Source organism: Triticum dicoccoides, chromosome 4B, assembly GCF_002162155.2.
Source record: "Triticum dicoccoides isolate Atlit2015 ecotype Zavitan chromosome 4B, WEW_v2.0, whole genome shotgun sequence".
Classification (NCBI taxonomy): Eukaryota; Viridiplantae; Streptophyta; class Magnoliopsida; order Poales; family Poaceae; genus Triticum; species Triticum dicoccoides.
The window spans coordinates 477,787,664-477,804,826 of record NC_041387.1 but is presented as its reverse complement, the minus strand read 5'-3'; the positions used below and the strand labels follow the sequence as shown (position 1 = coordinate 477,804,826).

At 50.1% G+C, this 17,163-nt stretch overlaps 2 protein-coding genes across 2 annotated transcripts; both read right to left on the bottom strand.

Annotated features, from left to right (window-relative positions):
- Window positions 1-5,505: 5,505 nt before the first annotated feature.
- Window positions 5,506-8,953, bottom strand: LOC119293770 (synaptotagmin-5-like). Its single transcript, XM_037572135.1, has 10 exons — window positions 8,684-8,953; window positions 8,147-8,248; window positions 7,735-7,785; window positions 7,482-7,602; window positions 7,273-7,391; window positions 6,978-7,076; window positions 6,806-6,886; window positions 6,633-6,715; window positions 6,156-6,549; window positions 5,506-6,082 (listed from the first exon to the last, which is right to left on the bottom strand). The coding sequence occupies exons 1-10, from the start codon at window positions 8,786-8,788 to the stop codon at window positions 5,693-5,695; spliced, it is 1,545 nt and encodes a 514-aa protein (XP_037428032.1). The 5' UTR covers window positions 8,789-8,953; the 3' UTR covers window positions 5,506-5,692.
- Window positions 8,954-14,325: 5,372 nt separating this feature from the next.
- LOC119290977 (berberine bridge enzyme-like 28) lies at window positions 14,326-16,388 on the bottom strand. The gene has a single exon (XM_037569660.1). It carries the CDS (start codon window positions 16,279-16,281, stop codon window positions 14,581-14,583), a length of 1,701 nt encoding a protein of 566 aa, XP_037425557.1. The 5' UTR covers window positions 16,282-16,388; the 3' UTR covers window positions 14,326-14,580.
- Between the last annotated feature and the right edge of the window lie 775 nt (window positions 16,389-17,163).

Here is a 17,163-nt window from a genome sequence, read left to right as displayed (position 1 = left end):
CAAGGACGATGTCGCTGAGGCCACCAAGGTTGCTGCTAATGAAGCCGCCAAGGATGCACACGAAGTGGCTGCCATGGGGTTTGCCGGGGAGGCCAGCAAGGAGACCGGTGACCGTACTGATGGCAATTCTGCCGCAGAAGCGCCTGGCGCTGCACCGGTCCCGGATCCCTCTGCTGCTAGGAAGAAGGTGGTTGATGATCAACCATCAACCTCTAAAGACCCCACCCCGAGAAGATACCCGAAGGTGGGTGATGACCTGTTCGTCAGCATCCCAGGTACAGGCAGCATCAGAGCGCCAACCGAAGGGGAGGCTTTTGATGAAGAAATCCTTGCCGCTACCAGGCTTCAAGTTGTTGATGAGCCAAGTGGCAGCGGCAGCGGATCCAAGGAAGACCAGCTCCTCCAAGCCATGAGCGTCAACTTCCAGAAGCTTTAGGCGCTCCACCGTGCTTGCAAGGAGAAGCTCGACTCCAGGACAACGGTCATCAACAAGGCAGAGGCATATTTCCAGGAGGGCATCACTCAGGTGCAGACCTGCTTCACCGAGGCCCAGCAAGAGCTGAAGGCCAGCTAGGAGCAGATAAACGAGTGCTAGCAGAAGCTCCTCCTGAAGCAGGCTGGCATCGAGAAGGCCCAGGAGGTGGCTGCCGCACAGGCCGCCAAGGATGAAGCTACCTAGATGGAGCGCCGCATTCTGCTCGATGCCCAAGAAGAATACCTTGCCGCTCGGGAAGAGGTGCTGGCCACCAAGCTCTGCGACAAGGATGAAGAAATCGAGAAACTTGTCGTGCAGCAGACCCAGGAGCTGAAGCAGGAGCACAAAGACACACTTGATGCTCTGGCCCTGGACCACGCCGACAAGCTGAAGGAGACCATTGATGATGCTAAGGTTGCGGAGGCCGCCAGGAACAAGCTGGCCGGCAAGGTGGAGAAGCTAGAGCTAGAGCTGGAGGAGCAAAAGAAAGAGGTCTCCACGCTGAAGAGCAATAGAGACAAGACTGTCAACACCTTGGCGGAGCTGCAAGTCGCCATATCTGACAAGACCAAATTGCTCTCCGAAGCCAATGACTCCATTAGCGATCTGAACCTGAAGCTGGCCACTTTGGAGGAGACACTTAAGGACAGCAAGGCCCATGAAAAGGCCTTGGCCAAGGACCTCAAGGATGAGAAGCTGCTGCTGAAGAGTGCTGCCCCACCCACAACGACTTTGAGGATGGCACGAACATCTGTATCGACCGCCTCGTTGACATTGTGGAGAGGCTCACCACGCAGCTGTCTATCATGGGCATGCCGAGCTTCAGGTTCTCCCAGGGAGAGAGTGTGAGCGAGAGCGCTAGGCTGACCCTATTCTTTGAGGGCGTCCTCGACGCCCTAGTGCTGCTCCACTCCAACCGGGCAACCGATCTGGCCAACGAGGCCCGGAAGCTTTGCCGGGGCGTCCTCCTCAAAGTGCTCACCAAGGTGTCATACTGGAACCCCGACGTTGACTTCACCAAAGCACTTGAGAGCTTGCCAGAGGACGCGGACCTCAAGGCGCTTGAAGAACTTGTCGAGCCCATCGTCAGCTGCATTGACAGAGTCAAGAGGTTGGAAGGCCAGCGCCAGGATTAACCACTCCACTCTTCATTGCCGTTGTGAATTCGTTCCCAAGACGATTTCATCTTAAGTTAGAACCGCGACAACCATTGATGTAATATAAATTTCTATGTTTTGAACTGAATGCATGCTATCTTTCTTCTTGATCTCTCTTTGTATGTACTACACCCTACGCTCACTTGGAAAGACTTGCCGGTGCGTGCACCCTTGCCGCGAGCGCATTGAGGAACAGATCCTTAGCAGCTTGCTGGGGTTGTCGCTGCCGGCAAGACACCTTGCCGCTCTTAGTGCAGCCACTTGATCTGCTGAGTGGACTCGAAACAGAACAAGGGCGCTACTAATTGTGGCAGGGTTCCTTCGCGTGCAGGTTTTCCATACAAGAACCGAAACCAAACAAGGAAAATAACCTTACACAAAAAATAAAATCATCCAAAGTTTAGCGTGACTTAGCTTTCCGCTGTCACATTCTTTTCTGCAAGATGCCACTTTGAATAGCGCCTGTTGGTGCCCATACTATCCCCTGGCAAACCTGTATAAGAGGGAATCTTCTGTCCTTGATAAAAAGAAAGAAGAGAAAATATGGAACCTCAGCGGTTCATCATTACTTGCTGGAAACAAGGGTAGCACAGTATCCTGGACAGGCATGCATATATGTATATACATAAACATGGAAATCAACAGGAACTGTATATACTGAAAGTTATTCGACTGCGCACAGGGTCTACGCATGGCTCTGTACATAGGGTTACATGCCTTGCTGGCAAGGCTAGTACAAAAGGGGTTACCGGGGGTCCCGGCAACCGCGCCTTACGGGTAAAGCTTGCGAAGATGTTTGATACTCCAGGAGTTACTCACTGGAATACCATCTTCGGTCTCAAGGCGGACTGCGCCGGGCCTAGTGACTCGTATTACCCGATAAGGGCCTTTGGATAGCAGCCCTCCACTCTTTTTGCTTCTCTGTAGCGGGAGGAAAGTCGAGGGGCAGTTGTGCTCGTGCCAACGCTTCTGCTCGTGTGGGTGGCAGCGACAAACGCGAGGAACGGGAGGTGCTTGGACTTCTAACTATGTTAGAAGGAGCTCCATCATGGTTCCGCGGCCGCGTGCCTTTTTCACCAGCATCTTGGCGTGCATGTTGGCCCTGCGCATCTCGAGAATGATCCTGAGGGCTCTTGTCGTGGTGACGCCCGGGGTCACCAACGTCGCGGCGTTGCTCGTCGCGCACGACATGGGAGGACTGCGGTGCATGCGTCCGTGGAGTCGTCTTCCTACCCTTGGAGGTCCCCACACTGCCCGTAGGCAGCACGGCTCCGTCCTTGGATGCGGTAGTACGCGTATCATCGTCATGGCTGCGGACGATGCCGCTCGCCTGGCTTCTAGTACCAAAAATGATGTAGATGGTCTTGATCTCCTCCGCCACCAGCATCTACCCTGTCGCCCGTTCGTGCCGGCACGAGCAGACCTGCTCCAGACGAACCGATCGTCGTGGTCGTCTTCTTCTTCGGAGCCATGATGATGAAGAAACTAACGTACTAACTACCAGACCAGATTTGCACAACCAGTCCCCCTACCTAGCGCCAAAGATGTCGGGGAAACGACACCTATGGATCATGGGGATCCCTTCTACGGTTGGTGGGGAGGCTGGAAAGCACAAAGAGCAGGTTTGGTGATTAGCACGAGGGATGTTTACCCAGGTTCGGGCCGCTGAGGAGCGTAAAACCCTAGTCCTGCTTTGAGTGTATATTTAGTATTCTTGAACCTTGACTAGCCACTATGTGTGTCTGGTCCAAAAGTTCGAATCCTCCTCTAGTACGCCTTGAGCCTCCTTTTATACGTCCAAAGGGGTTGCCACAGTGGCACACAGGAGGTGTAAAGTAGCTACAGTGTACATGCTTATCACTAATGTTGTAGGACAAACGCATTAAACGCGCTGCTTACGTGCCCTCCAACTTTATCGGGGACGATAATAGAGCCCGTCCCATCTGTCGCCGACTCACCCCGTCTTGACACACATCCAGGTTGACGAGGCATGCAGCGCCAAGATGACTAGCTAGCCGCTATGCTGGCGTGGTGGCAGGATCTTCACGAAGATCTGCATGCCACCACGTAGGTGCTTGCTTAGTTGGCAGGCTGGTGCCGCGCTGGAACGGCCATGGGGTGGCGAAACCCTATCGTGTGCGGGCCTACCTGTGGCTCCGCAGTTGTCCCCGGCAAGGGTCTCGCCGGGGCCTCGCAGTCGTCCCCGGCAAGGGCCTTGCCGGGGGACTTCGTCTTCTGGTCTTCACGAAGACCTGCATGCCACCAGTCTTCACAAAGATCTGCATGCTACTGCGCATGTGCCCCTGAGTCTTGGTCCTGACGTTGTCGATGGTGTCAGAGCTCTCAGCCTCAATGGTGGTGGCCTTGCTGGTGCTTCGCAAGCCGTCCGGCAAGGATCTTGCCGGGGCTATGCAAGCCGCCCCGGCAAGGATCTCACCGGGGGAGGTCTAGCTTGTCTTCTGCTCTTTGTTTACTAGGTTGAATGCTGCCTCGGTAGTCTTGTATCTTGCCTTCTACTGCCCCATCAAGCCGTGTCATAGGCGTGGCTACAACTGCCCGTGCACAAGTAAGGGGTACAAAAGAGTCCAGACTTATGTACGCCAACACGAGATTATTGAGATGACCAAGTTACACAATACATGGGATAAAGTGGTGATGTCCTCCTTTACGGGAGCCACAAAAATAGCAATTTTGTCAACATACAACGATCTTCTTATAAGTTTGTGTAGCCGACCTTGTTGAGTGGAATGTCTAGGATGCCATATAGAGGATGAATAGCGATTGAAAACAACAATGGTGAGAGGTGTCGTCGTTCCCAGGACCATGACCATGATCTATATGCACATAAGGAATGCCATTGACTAGCACCCTGGAGGAGGAGGTTGTGAGAAGCTCAACCGTGCAATCTCAATCGTGTGTGCTTCTTCTTCATCGTTGAAGTCTCCATCTCAACCACATCTTCCTCTGCTCCACTCGTTGTTAAACCGAGAAGTTGAGGCCATCAAAAACAATCTAATCTTCATTGAACCTTGCCATAAACTAATCCACTTACATGTCCTTTTGCATACAAATGTCCAAGTGTACAAATTAGACCTCAACATTACCGAAGTTGAAAAGAAAATAAATGTTTTTTACATTGGAGGTAATTCCATAAGCACTTGTTGTGTCCCTGAGCCGGCATCAGAGTCGGGGAATTAGAGGTTGGAGTAGGCTTTGAGTGGGAGGTGGTGTAGGGGTCATCGTAGGTGGGGAGGCGGGGTCGCATGATTCGTTGGTTTCTGCTTCTTGAGCGGCCGAACTGTCAACCCATCCACAATCTTCGTCACAGTGTGCCACCCCTTGTTCGCCGTGAAGGAATTGGAAGCCGACCATTGACAGGGAAGGACGTATACAAGTCAACACGGCGTTGCGCCAGGTGGGGGAGACACCGTGCCCTTTTCAATTTGAGTGGCTATATGCGCCAACTTTTCCATTGTCTTCAGAGTCAGGGAAGACGGGTAACCGGTGCCGGGGGTCGGGGCACCGTGGTCGGAGCACGGCAGCGGGCGGTTGGGAGGTAAAATTTGGTTCCAGCTCGAATTGGAGGGATTGAGATGGGTTTGGGGGTTGTGGGTTTGCGTCGCTCTTTTAGTTCAGAGGGACAGTTTTTTTATACGGCACCAAAAGCAAATTTGGGCACCACTAAAGGGTTATTGAGAGAGTGTTAGACGCCAATATTTTCCAATAGTGACTGTTTTATAGCTCTAAATAGGTTTTGGCCATACATTAGAGTTGCTCTTGGACGCAAAAGCAAGAAAACGATTTCTAGACTGTACCAGATTTGTTTCCATTTCATACCAGACGCAGATGTGAAAGATACTCAAATACGGCAGATGCAAACAATGTCGAAATCAAATCAAAGACAAAGACAAATACAAACATGTACTGTAGTACTATGTTTCTGATAAAAAAATGATGGTGAAAAATGGAGACAGATAACAACTACCGGTAGTAGTACTAAGTAACTAAAGAGTAGCAGGAGACGGGAACGGTAAAGCTACGCTCGCAGTTGCATCATCAGTCACTCGTCGACCGTCGGCACGCTTGCGGCGCTGCGCCTCTGGCTGCTGAAGGGCCCTGTGACAGTCCGGCCGACGAACTTGCCGGCCTTGGTGATGCTTTTGCCGACCGCGTCGATCCCCGTGCCCACCATGTGAACCCCCGGCCCGTCCTTGTGAACGCCCGACCCGTCCTTGTGAACGTCCGAACCGGCCACGGCAGCGCCCGCCGCGACGCCCGTGCCGGCCACGTTGGTGACCGTGGACGGAGCGGCCGCGCCTTTGGCTGCGTCGGCGGACCCGCTGACGGCGGGCCCCGTCGCCTCCCTCGTCTTCAGCCGCTCCTCCACCGTCTTCTTCTCCAGCTCCAGCGCCCGCAGCGCCTCCTCCTTGGTGTACGGGTGGTAGAACACCTGCGAACACACAGCTCGATCGAGTTGTTGCTCGCTCCGAAACGTACAAAGCGAGGAGAAGGCATGGGCTTACCCTGACGGTGAGCACGCCCCGGTCCTTCTTGTCCTTGACCTTGGTGGTGTCCAGCGACGACAGCAGCTGCAGGTTGATCTCCTGCACGCTCTCCACCTCCAGGTCGCTCAGGGCCAGCTTGGCGATGCCCAGCCTCTTGTCTTGCTTCAGGCTGTCCTCGTCGAACACCTCCAGGATGATGTGCTGCGTCTCCTTGTCCTCGGCGATGAGCTCGAACGTCTCGTTCCACTCCGGGTTCAGGTTGTCGTCGATGACCCGGGTCCTCTCCTTGAACATGGGGCGGATGAAGAGCACCACGTAGGGGTCCGACTTGCCGATGAACTCCTTGTTCTTGAGCGACTCCCCGCGCACCACCGTTACCGTCACCTTCCCATGCGGCTTCAGCTCCAGATCACTGCACGGAAACATGTCGTTGTCAGTCACTCAGACAGACAGACACCCTAATTTCAACTCCTGACCGAGCTCTGTCAACAGAACCTTATGTCCACGTCAACGCCCAGTGGAACGACGATTCTATGCGGCCATTGGAGCATGTCAGTGATCAATGACGCCACGGTGTCCTGCAGAAAAAGGAGTAATCAAACAATCATCAACCGTTGACACAGATAATGCAAGCAGCAAGAAGGAGAGGAAGCAAACTCGTGACATACGTCGATCATGTCTGACAGTCCGGGCATCGCGGTCAGGCTTCCCCCGACCGCCTTCAGTGTGTAGTCGATCCTCGGTTTTGGCTGAAGGCGATGCAGAAGAAAACATTTACCGCGGCCACCAGAGAACCAGTGATGTTCAAGGGTTCATAACGGGAGAAATTTAGAGTGGTACCTCTGCAAGAAGAGCAATAACAACAGCGGAGATGCATGGTATCTCGTCAGACAATTGGAAGACCACGCGGATGATGGTGAACACCTGAAGGTTCTTGAACTGTATACAAGCAGTACAGCATAAGATAATTGTTTTACCATTTGTAGTTTGATTGAAATGCTTGTGCTACTCGCAGAGTAGATATTGGACGAACAGAACTTGTAAGGTCAAATTTCACCAGGTTCAAACTGTCACTGAAAACCTACAGAAAATTTAAGGTAGGCCCGTTTTGTCGGCCGGCGGCAGATTTGCAGACCTGAATGGGGAGTGAAGCGACTAGAGTTTCAACTGCAAGGATGATATTCGGATCCCCGCCCCACTTGAAGTCAATGTCCATCGTGATCTGCCCTTTCTGAAAGCTCTGGACCCGAATGCCTGGACAGCATCATCACTCATCAGTAGCCTATAGAACAAGATTATCTACCACTTAATACTGTAGAATTAATGCCACGTGGTCCTTGCAACCTTCAATTTTAGGTGGCACGGTGCCTAGTGAGAGTCTGCTGAACTTGAGTGAGGATATCCCCACCGGTCGATAAACGTCGAGTATAGGCTCCACGGAGTCCCTGATGACCATGGTTGCTGCCTGTAACCAAATGCAACTGTACATAAAAACAGGTCTCAACAGCAGAACAGTACGTAGTTTATGTGCTTGCAATCTAATTATATGGAAATCTCCCCAACAGTTTCCTGAAAGAACGTAGGAAGTTGTGTGTACCTCCTCAACAAAGGGCCAAAGCTTGCTCAATTGTCTGTTGAGCCATTTAACCTGAAGAGCAAAACCGAAACGTTAAAGTACGAAAGCAAGCAAAATATCAGGTGAGCATACTCATTATGCCAGGAAATCATTGGTACTTGGTACCGCCACAAGGATAACTGAGTTGGAAAATGCAATCCTCATATCGGAATTTTTTTCAGCTTACACCTATTTGTAATGATACTGGGGTAATTTTGTCCTACGTTTTGAATTTGTTAAAATTAGGATTTTTATGACTTGTCTGGTATGAACTCAAATCACGTCTAGTAAAAGACTAGAGTTGTGGAGCTTGTTGTTGTGCATATTTTACATATTATGATTAATCGGGAATGTGGAAAGAGTCACAGTAACACAACAACAGGTAGCATTTCACCTGGTCATACTCCGGGAATGAAATCCATTGAGGGAGATTTTCTCCGCATATTTTCTTCAGATCCTCACGGTTGAGAGATCCTAGCACATTGACATCGGCAGCCTGTTTCAAAACGAATTTTGTTTCTCAAACTATTTATCACGAAACGAAACCTCCACTTGCAGCTTCATTTCAACAACAGTGTAGAAACAGAACTTGAACTGAAAGGAGTTCCCAGGACGAATCTACTCCGGCGCATTGCCGTCAGGGACTCTGGCTTGAGCAAAATTTAATTCCCAAAGTCGCAGCGTCAGACGCAGAAACCGCTTTCAGAACGCAAACGTTCAACGAATGAACCTGAGAAAACGTCCTTAAGCCTGAATCCTTCTAGCGGATCAACACAGGCTCCAACTTTTCCTCTAAAAAAAACACAGGGTCCAACCTGAACATATATCTACGAGTCGATGCGAAAAAGATCATCGACAATGGCACAACGCAAACCAAACATCGCATGAATGCACGCAGCGATCAATCTACAGTATCGGCAGGCGCACTTGCCTTGGCACTGCGTTTGTGGGCGCGGCGAGCCATGGCGCTCGCCCAGCCGGCGATGAGGGCGACGCCGAGGATGAACCCCATCATGATCCCCGAGATGAACCCCATTCCTCCTGGGAGTCGCCTGGATCGCGATCGGGGAAGGGATTGTTTTCTTCGTGTGTAGGATCCTCGATCCAAATTCTATTGCTGTGCGCTAGCGCTCCATTGAATTTGGGGGCGAGTTTTGCGCGTGCAATAACGTGCGATTGGTGGAGATGGCTGTGATCACGCTTGCTTTTGCATGGCTGGATCCGCGCACGCTTTTGCATGGCGTTTTGACGCGTCGACTTGCCCGAGTGATGGACGAGCTCCATCGCCTCTAAAAGGGTTGTGAGGTAACGACATTCCTAAGGTACTACGAAATGGGCCGAGTACGCTGCTGACAGATGATGGGCTTGGATATGCGGGAGGAGGAGCGTGGTCGAGGTGTGGTCTGGCTATGGTGGTCGGGCGTGGCATGGATGCCCGGACGGCGGCCTCGGAATGACGACGGCAGCGCGTATGCGTTGGGTTCTTCGTGGCAGTATGCCCCAATAAGATGTCATGCGGTAGTGCTTGGCGGACGGTGGAAGTGTGTCATGCACCATGGTCAATTCTTGTGATCCAGGCGTTGTTGAGTGCTCCAGATCTGCAAGTCCCACTCCCGTGGGGGCCTCAGCGGGAGAGGAGGAGCTCCGGCGGAAGCATCACCTTACATTGGTTATGGTGACGATGGAAGTGCATATGGGCGTCATCTTCCTCCTTGGAGGCATCGTCATGGAGCTATGCTTTTTTTTTTCTCGAATATGTGTGCATATCATATATTAAAGAAGAAAGGCAAAGAAAGCATTCACCACAAGTTACATGTACATGTCTGTGCGGCTTTTAGCGCGCACCCACTCCACTTACAAACAAGTACCTTACTCCTTCCTCATAGCCAACCTATACAAACTACTTCGAAAACTCTCCAACTCCCTCTTAATTAGCCCTGCCGTAGCCCACACTTTGGCCTCAGACTTCACCTTCTGGATGAGCCTCTCGATGATGGGTATCACCGACGAAAACAATGGCACTGTGATCCTTCCAAAGCTCCCATATGACAAGTAGCATCACTGTACGTAAGTCCGCTCTGCCAAGAGCCTCTCCTACCAATCCCCAAGCGTGTCCTCCTGGCTTGGCTTCCAGTCCGCTCTGCCAAGAGCCTCTCCTACCAGGGTCCAAGTCATTCTGGCGAACACACACGTGAGCAAAATGTGGTTTATCGTTTCTTCTTCCTGATCACAAAATGGACACGTGTCTTGGTACGGCAAACCCCTCCTTGCTAGCCGGTCCGAGGTCCAACACCGATTTTTAAGGGCCAACCGCGCAAAAAAACGACATTCCAACGGTGTCCGAGATTTCCAAGTCAGCTTCGATGTCGACACCACCTCACATCCCCAAAACCTGCTCACATATGTCGATATCACGGTCAACTGGCCATGCGTCTCCCAGGACCAAGAGACCACGTCCTGCTCCTCAACACGCAGCTCCCAAGCTTCTACCCTCGACCATAGTTCTAGGACTGCCGCATCGTAGTCTCGTCCATGTACGGCCCGACATCTTTGCCCAATCTCCACTAGCTGCGACCTGACCCACCATTGCTCCTCGCCTGATTCTTGGTGGAATCCTTTTGTACACCGCCGGGGCCAGCTCCTGCACCGCTGGGGAATCCTTTCTCTCTCTTGTTGAGAGGGATTTTTCTTCCTGGGCAAAAACCATAGCTCCCGTTTTCCCTCAACTGAAATCGGCAAATGTCTACGTCGTGGCCTTGGAGGCATCACTCTCGAGAGGCAACTTGTTGTTGTTGCGGGGCGGGACTCGAGGGGGGCGTCCTCTACCATCAAGGTCAATTGGCGGCGGGACGGCGGTCCCGAGACAGTTGATGTCCATTGAAGTGTCGGCCGAAGAAAGATATGACGTTGGGAAGGGAAAGGGAGTAGAAACGTTGTCGGCTTTGAATATACAATGCGACTGTAGCTCACCATTGTTTTGGGTAGTGACCTTGTGGGACAGGTGCAAGGTTATCTACTCGTTGGCGCGTCCCAGTGGGGACAATAGGACAATACGTCAGAGCAGCATGCCCAGAAGTGGTGCGAGGTCGTGGTTTGCAGGAAATTGGCTTGTGTGGCTTGGGTTGCACGTGGTTGGGTCATACGTCATTACATCTCGAGGGTGGGCAATGGTATGGTTGGTGGTTGCCCCAAAAGTGTGGCTAGAAACTAGGGTGGCTGCCCCGATGCTTTGGCAACATCGAGGGTGTTTATCTTGCGGCGTGGGGATCATGAGGTTGTCCTTGATGGTGGTCGTCAGCTTGACATACATTGCTTTTGGTGCTACATCACAAAGTCGAGGGCATGCATGATGTTCCGCTTAAGCATCACGTGTAGCTCCTTGAGCATGTGAATGCAACTACCCGATATCTCGCACCATCATGAAGTTGTTATGGATGCAATGCTTTTTGATGAATGTGCATTGGTTGAACTCCACAAGAGATCCCAACCACAATGCATCCCTTTGTAGCGAGGGATTTGGCCGCTGGTTTGACAAAGATGTGGATGTGCCTAATGAGGCGGTAGTCAATCTTGGAGGCAACATCCAGCTTCTTTGGGAGGAGGGTGAGGAGCGCCTGGTTAAGGCCTTGAAGCTATGGTCATTGAGTGTGTGTAGCCTCACAAAGGTCGTCATTATGTCAGCCTTCACCCCCTCAAGTGAGGCTTGAGGAACTCCGCCATGAAACCGTATGGTCCGACGCCTTCCCACACGGCAGCTATCACATCACCTCCTCCTCCAAAAGGGGCCTCTCGACCAAGCCCTCCCCCCACAAACTTAGTAAATCCCGGTCCAGGGAAAACTCATACACGGGGATTGGGGTAGCTCCCCCACATGAATATATTACTCCATACCTCATTCCATTGTTCCACCGTGCGTTCACAATGTGAGGTCTTCAATGATTGGTTGAAGTACTATTGAGCTATGGTGATCTTCATGTTGAAAGGTCATTTCATTCTTGCATGCCCATATCTTCCAATGGATGGTGAGTAGGGTTGTTAGCTATATATGATGATCTAGATCAGTTGGCATCCTGCAATCCGAGAGGTGGTGGTGGGGTTGGGGGTAGGATACCAATTTGCTGCCAAATTATGTTGGCAAGAAGGCATAGTGTTAAGATGTGCATGACCTTTTCGCAGTCGCGATCATATCTCGAGCGGGTGGCATCCGGGTAGATGTGCTTGTGAAGGAGTTTTGCCTTGGAGTTGAGGTGGTCCTTGAATAGAGTCCATGTAAATATTTTGAAACGGTTAAGAACCTTGAGGTCCAAATGGTCCTATCATAGGTGTCATCGCCAACTTCCATCATAGTCAGGTCAGAGGCAAGCTTGGAGGAGAACTACTTGCCTTCTTTGAGGAAGAGAGCATTCGGTGATGGCTAGAAACCCTGCAACAGAGACAAAACAGAATCCAACTCGTAATGCTTTTATTTTCATTAAAGAATGCTTAAGGCAGTTGTTACATTAATTTCTTCATAGATTAGTGTGTTGTTTTCGAGAGGGAAGGGTGTGAATGAGCCACAATCCCACGAGTTCAAAATTTATATGTGCTAGCACAATGCACATGCGTTGCTATGAAACTTTTTTTCGAAATGGAGGCAAAATATTTGCCTCATTGATTAATTAAGAAGAAGAGAGTTGCCCAGTTAATTAATGAAAAACCGGGCGAAAACCATTACAAACAAACCACATGCGGACTACTCCCAAAGTCTAAAACCCCATGATCGCACCATCAACCCTACAGACATTTCCAACATGCAACAGACCCAAGCCCACACACATCTACATCGCAAAGAAATCCCCAAAAAGAACACCTCGGATGTAGACAAATGACCCCCAAAACCCATGATGATAAGCTAAACCATGAGGACGATCCAAAAGATCAAGGAGCAACCATTAAGCAGTCGCAGACGCCTTCCCTAAGGCATCACAAAATATGAGGAATTGGGTGACTGCTTTAGCAAGTCGTTAAAATACATTGGTGTCCTGCGGCCTTCGCATGTGATTCACGATTAGAAATAGTGAAAATGTAACTAAAAGATCAAGATGCATGCATTGGTGAATCTTAAGACATCTGCAGGTTCTTTGCAAGACATAACATTCTGAATGTTGGGTACATATTAGAATAGGCATTAGTGAGTTGACCGTACAAGGTGGTCGATCGGGTAGAAAGGCAAGGACTATTGTCGCTTTGGAGTTACAATTTGTTCACTCTCTTATTCTGTGATATAGATTTGAAAGAGCTTGGTTGAAAAGAGAAACTGAAAATAATAGCATAATTTTGAGTTGGATTCACATTTTGCATTTGTTATTTGTGCATTCTGCAAGTGCTGGTCTCATATGAAAGTAGTAGCGTACTTGTTATTTGCTTTAAGTCTCATATGTGAGTAAAAGTGCATTTGTTTATTTATGTCTCTTGGAAGTTTGCTAGTGACACATGTGGGCCGGGTGCCTTTTTTTATTTGTGAAGATTGTTGTTCTCACATGTGAACTTACCACCAACTCTAACGTTTATAAGTAGGAAAGATATAGGTGAAATGGACGAAAATTGCTTTTGGAGCTCGACCTCCATGGAGGCCTGTTTTTAAAAATTCAAAATTCATATTTTTACATTTCAAAAAAACTAAAAAAATACAGATATACATGGAGGCAAAACACACATGTGTATAAATTTTCAAGACGAAATACGTTGAAATGAGGGTTGTGCAAAAAAGATAAATATGTGGCTTCTCAACACATGATACCATTCATCCCAAAAGTCCATGAATTTGTTTCTTTGCACAGATCGCATCTCAAGGCATTTCATCCTACACACGTACACAACACATCCTTGTATACTTGTACAGTTTTTTTCTGATTTTTTTGAAACCGAAAAGTATGAATTTTGATTTAGGCCGAGCTCCAAAATGCCGTTCTCATGAAATGGATTCTTTATTTCTGCTTAAGAAATTTATAGAATTTTATTCCTTAAAATTTATTATAGAGTTTATTTGGTCTATAACATAGAAACCATAGGACCCTGGTCTACTCTGCATTGGAATCGAGTGCAGCCTCATAGATAGTTTCATTTGTTCCTGCAACAACTATGGCATACACATACTCTTCAGGTTTTTATGTGATGCAACTGATCAAGTTTTATCACGCATTTTTATGTTTCCGTTTCCTGAGGATTCATCATGCTACAATTCAAACATTTTTCATATTCAGGTTTATTCTATATCTAAATAGCTAGCCATTTTACATTTCTCACATTTAAGTATCTTCGATATCTAAAAAGCTAGCCACCGATAACTTGTTTTTCTTAACATGTAAACATGTCACCTCAATATGGAACATGTATGGAAAAAATGTCCACCTTACATACATACTCCCTCTGTAAAGAAATATAAGAGCGTTTAGATCACTATTTTAGAGATCTAAACGCTCTTATATTTGTTTACAGAGGGAGTACATGACATGCATGATAATTTCAATTTTATTATGCTGTTTATACTTAATAAATAATTTACATCTATAGAATAATCAAACACCATAATCATATGTATTTTCAGCCTTGGTTCTCTTATTATTTCTTCAAATGTTCATGTTCCATACAATCAAATATCATTAAAATATATTGCAAAACATTTCTGCAACACCGTGCGGAATATCATCTAGTTTCTTTTATTCCTGCAAACAAAAAACGACAGCCTAGTTCGGCACAACATTGCAAGAGACGAGGCAAGTGGATTTTATTTCTTATTTTTTGAGAAACATACGCTAGAAGGAACACAACAAACCTGCGCCTGAACTGTCAAATCTCTAAAACCAATCCATCATGCCTCTGTCCCTTCCTCTTCCTCCTGGCCACAACCAGAGGAGGGATGCTCTGCTCACTCCAGAACACCTGGTCAGGATCAACCTCTGCCTTCACCATTGCCAGCCGCCTGAAGTTTCCCCTGAAGTACTTTCTCCCCCACACCTTGGCCTCCTCATAGCTTGTATTGCCCTCCATATTCTGCCCCAAGTCCAGGTCCCTGAAGTTAATGTATGCAGCTCTAGGCCTATTGCTCACATAGGGTGTCATGAGCTCATGCATCCCCCTGACCCAACCCAAATGCTTCTCCTCATACGACACATTCTTGTCACTTCCCCACTTGACAAAGTACTGGAAATTGTAGAGGTACCCTCTGCGGTGCGCATACGGCGTGTCGGATTCTGGTATCTCGCTCATCCTGCCGCCCTGGGGGTCGATGTCGATGGAGCCGCCCTGCTCTTCGACGATCTTGGAGAACAACATGCTTAGACCGGTTGCCGGAATTGGCGATGTGAGGTAGTCTAGCTTGATCTTGTAGTACTCTTTGGGTTGGAGTGTTCTGTCCAGAAACACTTCTGCCGGTTGGCCATTGGTGTAGCCGTAGAAGTAGAGCATCGACTGAATCCAATTCATCTCTCTGCAACCGCTTGGCTTAATATTAAGTTCTGGCAAATGGATGCCCATTTGGGTAATCATCCCGCTGCAATTGCCAAGAAACAGTGACTTGAATACCACCAGTGGCCGTCTCTTGCCGCCGTCATTGACCTTGGGCTCCATGGCCACCTTGATAAAGAGATCGTCAGGGAGGGCATGTGCCACGAGCTGCCATTTGGTTAGTAGACGGAGCATTGCTTGTTCGTCCTTGTCACCACGCCGGAGTAGCCGACGGACGGTGAAGGCGGATACGACGCTCGGGACGGGAACCAGGCTCACGGTCCAAGAGACGACGATGCCGAAGCTGCCTCCGCCGCCGCCCCTGATCGCCCAGAAGAGGTCCTCCCCCATGTCCGCCCGGTCCAGGAGCCTCCCTCCTGCGTCCACCACCTCGGCGTCTACGACGTTATCGGCGGCGAGGCCGTATTTTCGCATCATCGGCCCGAACCCGCCGCCGCTGAGGTGCCCGCCGACGCAGACCGTGGGGCAGGTCCCGGCGGGGAACCCCAGCGCACCACGGCTCCCCTCCGCGACCGCGTAGTAGAGCTCCCCAAGGGTGGCCCCGGGCTGGGCGCGCGCCACGCGGCGCGCCGCATCGACCCGCACTGTCCGGAGCGCGGCGACATCGATGACGGCGAACGGGCGGCCTCCGCTGGGACGGAGCGCGCGGTAGGATAGGCCTTCGTAGTCGTGGCCTCCGCTGCGGGCGCGGACGGTGAGGCCGTGGGCCTTGCAGCAGGCCACGGACGCCTGCACCTCGGTGACGGTCCTGGGCGTGAGGAGCAGCGACGGCCTCGGCGTCTGAGGCGAGGCGAAACGGAGGTTCTGGATGGTGGAGGCGAGAAGGGGCGGGTAGGAGGCGTCCGCCGGCGCGTGGACGAGCTCGGACGGGTCGGCGGTGTCCGGCGAAAGGCGGGACACACAACGCAGGAAACTCTCGTGGAGGCCGCCCGCTTCTTCTTGGAGCTCCTGCGGCTGCGGGGACGAAGGCGAGACGAGGAGGAGCAGGAGGAGGAGAGGAGAGAGACGGCTGAATGGCCGCATCGTCTTCTCGCCCTGGCTCCCTTGACTGCTCTGCCTAAGCAATTATCAGCGGGAGAATGATGATAGGATCAAGGTGTTCTAGTGGGCTTTGAGTATGGTAGGTGATCCCCCTGACGGTGGTGATGGCTTTGGCGCGTGGGTCTTGTAGGGATGTCTTGTAATAGTCTCGAAAAAGAAAATATGACAGGCGACTGAAGTCTGGAGAGGAGAAAAACGTGGAAGCTTAGCTCGCCATGATTCGACAGGCCAACTGCTCGGTATTTCCCTTCGGAATAAAGAACTGCTCGGTTTTCCAACACGCCTAAAATTGCCCCATCACATCGTGTCACGTTATATCACTAAAATGTAATTTCTTCCTTCCAAAATACTACTTATCTAGACATATTTTAATTTTAAATGCATTCTTTTTTATCCATTTCGTGATAAGTAAACTCATTCTCGACTCTCCATACTACAAACCTCCCTTGGCTGAACTCAACTAACATAGTGTTACTACCAAAGAAGGAGGGTGGTGAGGGCATATCACATTTGCGCCCCATCAGTCTCATCCATGCTTTCGCAAAGATTCTGGTAAAAATCATGGCAACTCGACTAGCTCCGTTCATGAATGGGCTGGTGTCCCGTTCTCAAAGCATGTTCACCAAATCAAGAAGTATTCATGACAACTTTATGTTTGTTCGGGGCTTCGCACGTCGTCTACACCGGACAAAGACTCCTTCCTTGCTCCTAAAGCTGGACATAAGCAGTGCCCTGAGGGTTTGAGTCGTTGCCTGACGATCCCATCGATCCTTTGTTGATCTCACAGCGGAACTCTCAATGAAAACACCAATGCCGGTGGTAAAACTGGCAGACCTGAGTTTATGGGGTCCCGAGCTGTGGATC

Excerpts from the sequence above, each read along its gene's own strand:
- LOC119293770 (XM_037572135.1), bottom strand. The coding sequence starts at position 8,788 with ATGGGGTTCATCTCGGGGATCATGATGGGGTTCATCCTCGGCGTCGCC. Across the intron at positions 6,716-6,805 it reads GACTGTCAGACATGATCGAC|GACACCGTGGCGTCATTGAT; the intron begins GTATGTCACGAG and ends CTTTTTCTGCAG. Across the intron at positions 6,550-6,632 it reads GGCGTTGACGTGGACATAAG|TGATCTGGAGCTGAAGCCGC; the intron begins GTTCTGTTGACA and ends GTTTCCGTGCAG.
- LOC119290977 (XM_037569660.1), bottom strand. The coding sequence starts at position 16,281 with ATGCGGCCATTCAGCCGTCTCTCTCCTCTCCTCCTCCTGCTCCTCCTC.